This window comes from Urocitellus parryii, chromosome 6 (assembly GCF_045843805.1).
Source record: "Urocitellus parryii isolate mUroPar1 chromosome 6, mUroPar1.hap1, whole genome shotgun sequence".
In the NCBI taxonomy this organism is placed as follows: domain Eukaryota; kingdom Metazoa; phylum Chordata; class Mammalia; order Rodentia; family Sciuridae; genus Urocitellus; species Urocitellus parryii.
In genome coordinates, this window is record NC_135536.1 from 57,501,691 (window position 1) to 57,515,658 (window position 13,968).

At 30.8% G+C, this 13,968-nt stretch overlaps 1 protein-coding gene across 1 annotated transcript in view; it reads right to left on the reverse strand.

Annotated features, from left to right (window-relative positions):
• Positions 1-13,968, reverse strand: part of Mdga2 (MAM domain containing glycosylphosphatidylinositol anchor 2) — a 772,336-nt gene that overhangs the window by 25,632 nt on the left and 732,736 nt on the right. Inside the window, exons 11-14 of the mRNA XM_026391061.2 lie at positions 10,300-10,477; positions 6,176-6,196; positions 2,805-2,960; positions 2,154-2,312 (exon numbers count right to left, since the gene is read on the reverse strand). Of these exons, the coding sequence (XP_026246846.2) occupies positions 2,154-2,312; positions 2,805-2,960; positions 6,176-6,196; positions 10,300-10,477 (514 nt within the window). The remainder of the gene's footprint in view (positions 1-2,153; positions 2,313-2,804; positions 2,961-6,175; positions 6,197-10,299; positions 10,478-13,968) is intronic.

A 13,968-nucleotide genomic window follows, 5' to 3' on the forward strand; every position in this document is an offset into this window, starting at 1 on the left:
CATAGTTTATGCCATCATAACACCAGGTATGCTTTCTTAGCTTTCTAAGGGCTTTTCTTGTTTACATTTTGTTTCTCAATAATTTTAATCACTCCTACAGATAGATGTATTTTTCTAAATCAAAGATCTTGTGCTCCATGCCTGCACAGAATCTATGATAATTCACTGTGACCACTAAGCAAGTGTCACATGCTCCGCTGAGCTTTCACGACACTCCCATCAGCCTTCCTGCAGGGTAAACAGGAAGATTCAGGGTTCATCTCCCCAGGCTGTTATTCTGCTGCCCTACTTATCAATTATGTTATGAGAATGATAATCAAATTTCTTTCTCTCTCAGTTTCTTTATCTGTGAAATAGGATAATTGCTTTAACGAGCACAAATTTATTTGTGAGGTGTCCTGATCCATAATGAGTGCTACAAAAAAGTCAACTACTACTTTGTTATTGCTATTACTGCTATTCATGATTCAAAGTAATCCAAGATTGTGTGTCTGCCTCTGACAGCAGATAGTTCTTATGCCTTCTCATTTAACCACAGTTTTCTGAAACATGAATTATTATTCCCATGTTGCAGATGGGAAAACTAATAGTCAGGCATTCTAACTGACTTCGGTAAAGGCTTATAGTGACTGAATGCTACAGCCAATATCCAGCCCAGGTCTGTTTACATTGTGTTGAGAATGCTTTTCAACTTTACAAAAGCTATCTTTCCAGACTGTCACCTATTGCTACACTGTGAAGAATAGTGGCCATGAGTTTGAATCCCAGCACAGGATTACTTGGCAAATCTTATAAACTTCTTGAGGGTCACTTTTCTCCACTGCAAGAGATGGGCAGTGATGCTTAGTTTTACAAATTCAAATAAGAGGATAACTTAGCTTAAATAGTGTAGTAGCTGATATATATTATGTACCAGATTTTATGAATGCAAATATATATTATTATTTTTATTAATTTATATCAAGACACTAATGTCCTAACTTTCCAAGTATACTTCTTCATTACCAAAGCCTTATTCCTTCCTGAGCTAATCTCTGCCCCTTGAAAATATATGCTTTTTGCATATCTAGGAGAAATATTATACTTTTTTTTTTAAAAAACATTGCTTCTTTCTTCACTTAGATACAGATCCACAATTCCTTGTCTAACTTATATGAGGGTAGATATGTTTCAGTTTATTTTATAATGTGTATGGTGTATAGCTTTTATAGAATATGATATTGCCTTGTAGGGTATGGAACAGAATCTTATAAATAAACAGTAACATTTATGCCGCAAATAGTATACATTTTCACATTCATTTGGATTAAGAATAAAAATAGGTTCATAACAGTTCATATTACCTATTTCTAACACACATAGAACAAGTTAACATGTACTGTTAAATGATTAATTTTAAAAATTTTGGTGTTCAGTTCTTTGAATTTTACAATTACACATAAGAATTGGAGACTCATGCAAGGCCCTTGGTTCAATCTGTAGTCCACAAAAACAAACAAAAACCCCCCCAGAATTGGAGACTTGCATCATGATCTTTCCCCCATCGAGATTTGCTAGATCCACTTTCAGTACTATGTGTTCTTTTAGCACAGTTGTGCATTTACTCATCTCAGCTTTCATTAGTACTCTGGGAGGTCTCTAAAGGCAAGGATGTGTCTTCACCCTTGTGTTCTCTTCAGGATCTACTATGGCCTTAAATTCTAAGTTTTAAGCATACTTTATCAACAAGAAGCTATCATGTCAATATTCCAAATACATGGGTGCAGCAAAACTACTTGTCAACATGACAAAATTCCCTTTCATCATCATTAAGATGCATTGAGTCATTATTTAATCCAATTTCTCTTAAAAAAAAAACAGTCTAAATTATGCTATGTCAATTTCACCAGAAGATCTCCTGAGGAATGAAATTCACTGATGGTCTGGCTGAACTACCATTCTAGAGGAGTGAAGGAATGCTCTATTTTCAAATTAAAATCTGAATTTTGGAGACTAAATGATGGGAGAAAATTCTTGGCATCTTATTTTGCGATTTGTAGGTAAGTCATTTAAAAAGCCAATGATGGCATTCGTTGACTAAAAATTATTTTCACATGGTGTGAAACAGTTTCTTGCTATTTATTTTACAAGAACAGAGCTTCTTGCCATCTCACCTATATGTTGTCCATACATGTGATAAAAGAAGCTGAAACAGTATGCAGTGTTTGTAGGTCCATAAGGATTTTTTGGAGCTATGCTGAAAACAGGGCTGAGAAGTCGAGCCTTTTCACCTTCCAGTCTGGGTCGAGATGTTTCAATGTACATATAGAAACCTTAAAACAGACAAAAAAAGCATTTAAGCACATTCTTACTGGGAAACATGAATTTCAAACCATTGAGAAGCTTTTGAGTTTCCTACAAAATAAAGATCAATAGGAGAATTTATAGCTCATATACATACATATGTATGACCCATGGCAGTGTTAGCATAAAGAATAAATAATCTTTAAACAATCTCTAAATAGAAATATTTAAATTAAAATGTACAAAAGCTTCTGGAAAATTAGAATTTTAGAATTGAGTTAGCAAAAACAAAACAAAACAATGACAACTTTCTGACTTCTCATCTATTTGTGTCAGAGAGTTCTGAGAAAAAAATTAATGTCTACACACTTTGGAATTATCTAAATTATTGATCCTACAACTAAGATATAATGTTTTATTCCATAATGCTGATATATATGGCTACATACTGTTATAGTTCACGTTTATAACATTTTTCAGGTCTCTGATTGTAATGAACACTATACTGCATACCCTCATACCTTCTTTGGAGCCACTGCGATCAGCATTAGGTCCTGTGTTAGGAGTATATTTTGTATTTCTTGTTGCAGTACTTTGTTTTGTCCAGTCAAAATTATCAGTATCATCTTGGGTGAACAAACAAATGTTACCATCTTCAAATCCACAGTGAAATTCTCCTGTTAAAATTTTTAATTAAATTAACTAAAATTAATTTAAATTAATAACATCAAAATATTTATATTAAAAACTTTTCTAACATTATAAAGCAATAACAATGAGACAAATATAAGATCATGATAATAACATCAGAGCCTTAATAGACAATATTATAACTAAACATAAAACTATTGCAATTTTAATAAAAAGGATAATTTATTTTTATATGTTGATCAGTATTATACTGAATAATTAAAATTCAAACCATTTTCCTCAGAAGTATCCAGATAATTGAAACATAATTCATGCTTGAATTATGCCTGGAGACTTTTCCTAACTTTCCTTTTTTAAGTATAGAAAGGAAAATTAAAACAAAATTGCAAATTAGAAGATGATCTTTATTAATTTACCTGATGGCATTTGATAGACTTATACATTGCATTTATAAGTTTTCATGCAGTGTCTAGAGATGCTTTTGTTTTTACCCACTGGCACAAGTGGAAGTTAGCTTAGGGCAAGATAATAACAAATTATTTTGAAAAGCAGTCAACTTTCATATTTATTTGAATGTGGGTTTGCCAAATGTTTGAAATTTACTTGAAGTAAAATAATAAAAAGAACTTTATGATGTGCCTGAAGAGGGATTGGGAATTCTTGGATGCCTACTATACTTTGAGTTCAGATCCAACACAACTTCAGAGATAGACATTTTCAACTTTCTCTAAAATATGGGTGGTAGTAATGTTTCTAGATATCAAAGGTTTTCTTATTGGGATATATTCTGCTTGAAATAAGGTGTAGATAAAAAAGCTGGATAAGATCCACTAGAAACATAATTAAATAGTGTATATGATTAATTGAGCACATTAAACAATATATATGTTATTTCATCCAACCTAATGACAACTTTTTAAGAAGTCACAACAATCCTTACACATGAGGTTCACAGAAGAGAAAATGTTGACTAAGTCAGCTGTAACATGGTGAAGTAAAAACAGACTTCAGATTCATGGCAATTCACAGATGAGAAACATCTAATAGACTTCAATTTGAGTCCCTCCCAACCCTTGAAATAGGTTAGATTTATTAGATATCCATGGGATGGAGTCCTTTTTATTCTTATCGCTGAATTAATTGAATCTACTGACACAAACATAAAAGAGAAGGCTTTATTTATAAATTTCAGGAATAACTTTTTGTTTTGTTTTGGTCTGTCCAATCATTGACTTGCCATCTCTTTGTATTAATATTCTATATCCTGTGTAGGTAGTTTACAGGGAATGTAAGTATTTAAGGGAATCTAAATCTATGAATTTATAGATGAACAATATTCCACATAAACTATTAGACACATGTTTATGTCACTCATATAAATAAGACACAACCATTAGGAGCTAGTAATCAAAGACACAATGTTGGTGACAGCAGACAGTTATATGCAATGGATTTAAAAAATTTTTTTAGGTACAATCTGAGATTCTTTTAATTGTTGCTTTAGAGTTGTGATAATTACAGAGCACTGTTTGATTTTAAAAGTTCTCAATTGTTTAATTACATAGTGTATATATACAAAAAAGAGGTCAAATCACATATATAAAGATAGAAGATTTCAGTATTAGATCTGCTGATCAATCTTACTCAATATATGCTATTTAAAATTATGTATAATAATTTTTAGAACACTGTTTAATATTTCCTTTTTGTGATTTAATTTTGACATGTTTAAATTATATTTGTTCTTCAAAAATGAGAAAGAATATTTAAAGTCTGAATATATGACTCTCATAGTGAAATTAAGTAATCATATAGCTTATACAAACAACAGAAAGTTATATATGACTAAAATTGTTCATAATTTAGGATATTTAATATGTGATAGGTTGTTTGCAATATTATAATTAGTAATTCAGATGGGATAAAACAATATGTGCAATATAAATATTTAATTACATCCCTTCATACGTTTTTATGGGGGGTAGATTATTACTGGAGAGGCTTTATCAAAGTTATCACATATAATGACAAAAGGGGAAAAAAAACATGATTTGGGACCATGATTATTTTATGATTATTCTGTTGTTTTAAATGGGATAATTATAAATATATACAAGAAAGCTTATTAATAAAAAGTTTATTGAAATAAAGAATTTTTGAGAGATGATAAAAATGCACTGAGCTCTATAAACTTACCAAAAGTCAATGTAATATTAAATATTAAAATATTTCATAAAATGGAAAGTAATAAAATCCATGAGTTTCACAAAGATATAGAACTGAGGATTGACTGGATCCTGAATTCTTACTAGTTTCCTAATTACAATACTATTTTGGCAGAGTTTCAGGAGCTACATAGAAGTAAAGATATTTCAAAATTCTGTGTTACATGAGTTCCAAAATTTTACTGTATTTCCCAGATTCCTCCATAAGAGGAGAACAAAGAATAAAAACCCAGGAATAAGAACCCTGGTACCCAGTAACCCTCTTGCGCCCACCTACCCTCTTTGTTCATTTCTTAGAACCTTCAAAAATCTAATTTTATATTAAAAATATAAAGCTCTCAATGATTGATGTGTTTGAATAAGGTTTCATGGTAAATTGTTTTATTATTTCAAAGTTGTTTTCTGAAAGTAGTGATGTTTCCACATCTAGGAAACATCTATAGTATATACATACTGTATTTCATGTTGCACTCATTACAAAAAAGAAAAAGAATTTCCAAAAACTTCAAAAATTAATAAATTTTTAAAATTTATAACTTAAAATAGACAAATATATTTAGATTTAAAACAGTTATTCATGATAAAACATCAAACCATCTAAATACCAACTTTCTACATAACCACACTCTTTTATGGCTGCAATACAGAAATTCAAAGAATGAAAATCAAATGAGCCTATAAAAACAATGCAATCTCATAAAGAAAAACAAATAATTTCACAGTTATAGAAAGAGCAAATATTAAGCAGATCCAGAAAAAGTTTCATATTTACATATTTAGGAATATTTATAAATAGAAGTTATCAATATTAATTTGTTTTTATACCATATTTTTGAAATTTAAAATTCACATACAATGCCAGTTCCACTGATTCTAACAGACTGTGTTTTAATCAAATAAGAACAGTCACTAAATACTATTTGTATATTTATTAGTCGTTGCATATTTATTTATACATGTTTTATTTTCTTCATTATGAAATACATTGTCATTTTTTAAAGTAAAAATATACTTACTCAAATGAGGATTTACTGGAGCTATAAGATAAGAGAAAAAAAGATAATGTTAGCAAGACTTGAATAAAGTCTTTTATAAATAAAATCTGATCAGTCTTTTCAGTGTCTCATAGTTCCTTTCCAAAACTTGATGAGCTTCCCTACTGTGATCATGGAGAATTATATTTGCAATCCATTTTCTTCTGGAGGGTTGAATGCAATCTAGTTTGAATCTCAGCAATAAGAACCTCAAAGTACTAAAGATCAATGCTAAATAACATGGGGGATTTGTTCATTTTTCCAGGAATGGAGTTGCTGACCTTTCATATCTCAGCCAGAATTGTACAAAATCCAGAAATTGAAACTCAGGCTGACAGTAGGGCAACCTGTTATCTAGATAGTTTAACAATGAAAATAATTATCCAACAGAGATGATGCATTTGTTTTTTATTACATATTTCTACTGAGAATAATTTGGCATGTACAAAAATAATAATCTTCATATCATGTTATGTGTTCTATAACAAAAGGTACTTACAAGTCATTTGGTTTAATTAAATTAACACACACCCACATACACACACACACACACACACGCACACACACACGCAATGCTTTGCACACAGGAAGTTCTCAAGTGATAACCAATTCATTTTGTATTTCTGTGTACCAAAAGGAATATGTGTTTCAGAAAATTGTTGTAATATGTGTGAGTAGACTTCTTCCAAAAAAGAAATGACTGTATTTTAAATTTTACTGAAACATTAACAAAAACATATCTAACTTACAAGATAAAATGGTATCTGTATATATATTGATTAGGCATGTATCACCCTGAGGGAAAATTCAATTCTGATGAAGCAAAACAAAATTATATTCCCCATAATGAAAATGGGCAGTTAATCTACCCTGAAGAATGCTTTATTATCATTTTTCTAGTGTTTGCCATTGACCACCTTTATGAAAATTTGCACATTACTAGTAAAGTATAATAATAGGTCAAAACACATATACATGAATGAAGGATATTCATTGTTACATTAATACATTTAGATAAATTTTTAAAAATTGAGTTTCCAATTATTTCACTGTTTCTACACATAAAAGGTAATTCCCATTACCTCTGTTGTTTTTCTTATTCTATATTTCATATTCAAAATTATGGAATAAATGATACAGAGAATGACACAGTAGTTACTCTACAAGTGAACTAAAATAATGTATTTTCTTGCAAGTCATCAATGTATATTAAATTTGAAAAATAAACTTGTAAAAAATAGTTATTTTATATTGAAAATAATATGAACTAAAAAAATTCTATGTACCATCTTTCAAAGAAGTATCTTTGAATTATAATTAATTCTAAGAAATATTTTGTATATATGCAATCTCTGACTAGAATGAGGTTTGCCTGTTGCTACAATATTTTATCACCCAAATTCACTATACAAACAACACAGCTAACTTAGTGAAAATTTGAAATTCTAAATGTATCAGTGAGTCCATATTTTCCTCTTTCATTTGTATTTACATGAGTGAGTTCTTACAAACACATGTCACAGATGGAATTGTATTCAATCAAATTTCATATGTTGAAGCCTAATCTCCAGTGTGATAATATATGAGACAGGGGACTTAGGGAGGTAATTTAGGTTAAAGGAAGTCATAGTATGGCCCTAACTTGATGGGACTGATGTCTTTTAAAAGAAAAAGAGGCGTCAGTGAGAAACTGCCATGTGAGGACACAGAAGGAAAGCAGTCATCATCAATCCAGGAAGCGGTGGGGGGGGGGGGCTCAATATAAACCAGCCACTGTCCTTGATCACCCAGCGTATACAACTGTGAGGAACTATAAAAAGAGGTAATAAAATTTTGCTTTTTTAATACAGCCATCCTATGGTATTTTGTTATGGCAGCCCAAGAAGACTAATACAATGCCTATATATCATATGGTTTGCCCAAATCTTTATTATATAAATGTAATTTTAATTAAAATGTTTAATATTTTATATGCATGCCTAAGAATATAAATGTAATTTTTAAAACTCAGAACTATAAGGGATATGTATTTGCTATATCTCTTATTAATTTTAGTTTGCTATCTCAGAATTTTCAGTAAAAATTGATGAGCTTATCAATTTTTTTTTCTCTCTCTTTAAGAAAAGTGATACTCATCTCCTAAACTTGGAGCAAAGTGCTAAAGATCATCTGTTACAAGAGCATGAACCCGGGTCACTTCACCATTGTTTAGTTGTGCAGGACATCAATACTTTCTGTGTCCTAATAACTGCGTCTTTGGAAGAAATTGCTACTAATGAAGTTTCTAAAGCCCTACCATAAAACTGTTATTTTATAATTAAGGGCCAGGAAGCTTTAATGTTAGATAAAAGGAGGTAATTATTCATATGTTATAAAACATATGAACTGAAACACCTTAGAAAAATACAGTGGGGTTTTATAGTTGTCTATCTCATAGACTCATGGAGCTCATATTTATGTCACTAATATAAAAATCCACAAATTTTTGAGGACTTTGTTTAAGATTTACAATGATTTTAATGCTTTTATATTACTTGATTGCCTACAAATATTCTGACCCACATTATATTTCTTAATTTTTAGTGGAAATTGAATGTGGATGCAAGAGTTTAATAAAATTTTAATAGTTTCACTTTATTTATTATTTTGACAGTATTCACTGTTTCCCTCCTAAGTGCAAAAATATATATTTAGTGCTAAATAAAATAGAAAACTTCAGCAGCAAAGAAAACATTCTATTATCTTCATATGTCAAGCTCTGATAATAAATAATATAAAAGAATAATATTCCACTGAGAGAATAAAACAAATATGAAACATTCTATCAATGATTCACTCAACACTGAAAAATACATTGAAAATTCTGAGGCAGATAGTCTCGTTGAACATTGTACTCTTAAAATGCATGCAAAGTTCAACTTATAAAATATTAATCTCTTTAATACATTAAAATAATTCCAAATTTTATTACTTTTGTTCTCCCTAGAGCGCTTATTCTGGAAAAATGTTTAAGATCAACTTTTAATTTTTTTCACATTTCTATACTAGCTTCAATTTTTACTCAAATAGGACTTTAAATAGTAAAATAATCATACATATAGTTAAAAATATAAAGTGTCAACTAGCACACACATACACATTCACTTTTTTACATTAACAAACTGAGAAAAAAAGTGACCACCAACCATAAGAACAACCACCAACAGCTCCCAGTCCCCTTCAACAGATGAGATCACTGTGCTATATTTAGATAGTGGCATATTAGTTAATAATGAAAAGAAATAAACTATGAAGCCATAAAAGACTTGAGAAAATTTAAATATGTATTAAGTGAAATAAGCCAGTGCTTATCACGGTTATGTACTGTCTGGTTGCAACTGTTCAATATTATGAAAAAGGAAAAACTACACAGACAATAAAGAGATCAGTATTGGCCAATGTTGTAGGAGTGGGAGAGACAGGTAGGTAGAACACGGGATTTTAGGGCACTGAAACTGCTCAGGATGATACTGAAATGATACTAAGCACTCCTGAAATACATATATAATTATACAACATACAAATGAATTCTTAGGTAAATATTGACTTTAATAATATCAGTATTCACTAATCAATTGCAACAAAATATAACAATGATGTGAGATGTCAATAGAGGAAATTGAGTCTGGAGGGAGTGCTCTACTCCCTACTTGATTTTGTGTAAACCTAAAACTGCTCTAAAAATGAAGTGTATTAATATTATTAAAAACACACAAACAATTTTGATCTATTTCCTAACTTCTTAATAGTATAAGTTTTAAGGTCATCAAAAATTTGAAAAGATAGCATGCAGATACATTCCATCGTAAAACAAAGAGATTATTGACATCATCACATAGGTTCAGTGGTAACTAATGTATTATAATATATTTCAACATTGATAAACAAATACTAAAATTTATGGTATTAAGGTCTTTAAGTTGTTTGGGTTTTGTTCACCTGGCAGATAATTCAGAAAAATCAATATGTTAAGTTTTACTTTGTTTCTAAATTTGGTGGATAGTATAAAACTAATATTACAGGCAGTTTATATATAAATAAATATGTTTAAATAAGAGGCCACTTACCACTATATTTGATCACTCGAATTGTTGAATCTCCTTCACCAAATTTGGTGAGAGGAGTCAGTCGGACTTCATAAGCCTCTGGTTTAATTAATTCAGTCAAGTTATATGTAATTAACTCTCCCTTTTGAATATTCCCATTTATTTTAATCTCCTGTTCCCACCAACGCTGCTGTCCAGCCTGAAATAAAAGCAATTATATAATAATTTTTCCAGTATCTTTCTTCAGAGGTACTTATTGGGTTTTAGGTAAATGGAAAAACAGTCTGGAAATTTATTAAATAGCATATTATGTTAGATAAACATATTTTATTAAAGTCTAGCTTTTCTATAATGAGCAGAAAAACTGCCAAATTATGAAAGGTAAATTAAATAGATTTAAAGGACTTAAGTCCTTAAGCTGTCCAATAGTAAGTAAAATTGGAGAGTTCAAACAAAAATCCTTGATCCGAAAGTTTGGAGGAATGTTAAATCTACTTCTTATTTAATATATTCATAGCATATTAGACTCTTGAATATCTGCAACTTCTTTATTATATCAACAAGATATGTATTCCATACATAACAGTTGCTAAGATGTATTGTAGACATTAGGAACATAAAACAAACAAAACCAAATTCCTTGACTTCTTCCAGTCTATTAAAAAGAGTGAATAAATATTGAAAAACTTATATAGCCTACAATGATTTCAGAGTCATATAAGCAATGAAGAAAATATGAAAAATGACAATGAGATCAAGAGTGATGGGGGAACATTGGTGTGAGGAATTTTGTGTCCAGGACACCTTTATAAGAAGGATGCTGGGAGTTTCATTACATAAGATGAAAGTTAGGAATTTACCACTGGATCTGCAAGATAGACACATTGGTGCCCTTGACATAAATGAAGCCAGTGGAGTAATGAAGATGAAAACCCACCCACATGTGAAAAGAATAATAGGAGCCAGGTACAGTGGCGTACACCTGTAATCCCAGTGGCTTGGGAGGTTGAGACATGAGAATTGTGAGTTCCAAGCCAGCCTCAACAATGCAGTGAGACCCTAAGCAACTCAGCCAAATCCTTCTCTAAATAACATACACAAAAGGGCTGAAGAGGAGGATGTTGCTCAGTGGTTAAGCACCCATGGGTTCAATCCAAGTACAATAATAATAAGAAGAATGGGTGTCACTGTACCTTCCAAACTAAAAAAACAGAATCTCAGAACTCAGGAAATTTTACAGGACTCTTTATATAAACTGTTCAGGAAACAAGTCATTCTGATCTTATACAAACCTTCCAGAGATTTAAACAAATATATTAATAATTCCTTAACTAATTTCATTTAAATAAAAAACCTTAAAGGCAGTATAATAAAAAACAATCACATACATATAAACCAAATTTATCCATGTAAGATTGGAAATGTGAATTTATTAGCTGCCATGCAAGATGCATCCAAGCTGATTAACTTTACAAGTAGGCAAGAATTGTCCCCATTGCGTGTGCATGTATAATACTCTCTGTATTCAGATATATATTAAATATATTTGTTTTATGTTTTATGCTACTTTTCATATTTTAAATATATGATGATGTTCTTCTTGATGTTTTGTTCTTTGTATTTACTTGGGTTTTTTTGGGCTATGTGCTGATCATGTGGCTTAACATTCTATCACGGATGGTTCTTTGAGATTACGACAAAGACATTTGCTTTAGAGGTGTTCCTTTCTTCTGACACGTTCCTAAGGGCATCAACAGTGTGGTTCACTTTTCCTTTGATTGTGAAACCCTTTGGTATCACAGATTAAAGTGGAGAAAATGATGCCTTGCTTTCAGCGGGCCTTGGGTTTTCATTCTTGTCTGCCTCAAAACTGCAAACCATTGTGAATCAAAGTTCAAGTTTGAGTGAGTTGGTGGACAGCTGAGGGCAAAAGCATTTTCAGTAGAAAATTCATTTATTCCTTTAGATTTCCACTTTCCTTTAGATTTTTTCCTGGTAATTTCTCTCTCTCTCTCTCTCTCTCTCTCTCTCTCTCTCTGTATGTGTGTGTGCGTGCATGTGTGTGTGTGTGTGTGTGTCTTTATGCACACATAAACATGTAAAACTTTATATGTACACACATTGACACACAGGCAAACACATACATGCTGTATGTATGTATGTGTGTATGTAAGTATGTATTCATATATCTATATATTTGTTTTCTGAAGGTGAGGTAGTCCTACTTATATAATCTATACTGTTCTCTATCTGGAAATAAAAATCTCAAATATGTAAGTTATTCTCATATTTTATGCAAAGAACTCAGTCTCAGGAAGATCAAATACATAATTTTAAAAGGCAAAACAGAGGTAAATATGTTTAATCTAATTTAAATATTGTGCAACATATACCTATATTAAAACATAACACAGTACCTCTTTAATTTGTACATTTTTAGTGTTTTTATGTATCATAAAAAACTTAAAAAACTGTTTTGCAGTACTAGGGATTGAACCCAGTGCTTCATGCATGCTAGGCAAGCGATCTACCACAGAGCTATATCCTCACACATTTTAATTTTATTTTGAGACAGGATCTCAGTAAATTGCCAAAACTTATGATCCTCTCTGCTTCCTGAGTAGCTGGGATTATAGGCTTGCACCACCATGCCCAGCAATTTTTTTATTTTAAGAAAAAAAATTAAAATGGATAAATCACTTGGGAAAAACCAAAGAGAATATCATTATCACCTCAAGTAATAGATTATTTTCTTGAACAGAAAAGTGTGGATCATAAAGAAAAGCTAAAAATTTGGTCAAACATGAAATTAATGTTAAATTTAAAATTTCAGTTTAAACATTTGTTTTCATCAGTATTCTCCATTAAACAGGAAAAATACAAGCCAGAACACTGAAGGAGATATTTGTAACATATAAAATTAATATATTAAAAACTCCTATAACTAAATAAGACAAAGAGTTCAGTAGCAAAAGAAGCCAAAGAAGAACAGGTATTTCATAGAGGAGGAAACTCCAAAAACTAATTAGGGAAAAGTCTCAACTCTCATAATGCCCCAAGGAAATAGAAATTTAAACAACACTATTTTCCATCATCAGATAAAAAAAAAATTAAAAGCAACAATATTCAAGTTTGGTATAGATTTATGTAAATTAATGAGACTTTTTATGACTGTCAGGCCAGTGTGTAAAGGATGGGAAATGAGTGAGTTTTTATCCCACTTAGAAGCTAAAGAGCCTACAATAGAATAGTGAGTATATACAGAAGACTGGAGACAATTCCCTCAAGGAAAAAGATTCATGGCACAGCAAAGTCACTCAGGATCCTCTACTCCAGATTTTTCAGTAGGAAATTCATTTGTTCCTTTAGATTCCCACTTTCATTTAGATTTTTGGAGGATTCTTTCTGTGCAAATGACCTTGAAAAGATAGGCTGCCATGAAAGGGCAAATAGAGCCTCTGTACAAGATATACAGAAACTATGAGAAAAACTGTCTTCCAAAAGTATACTTGATGAATATGTAAACTGCTATAAGTTTTCAGAGCAATTTATCAATAAAAACAACGCTGTTATATAAACTCTTATATTTACAATTAGGGATATTCATGACACAAAAGACAAAAAAATGATCTAAACATCCATCAACCAGGTAGAAAGATCAAATTATACACAGCTTATGAGATGGGCTGC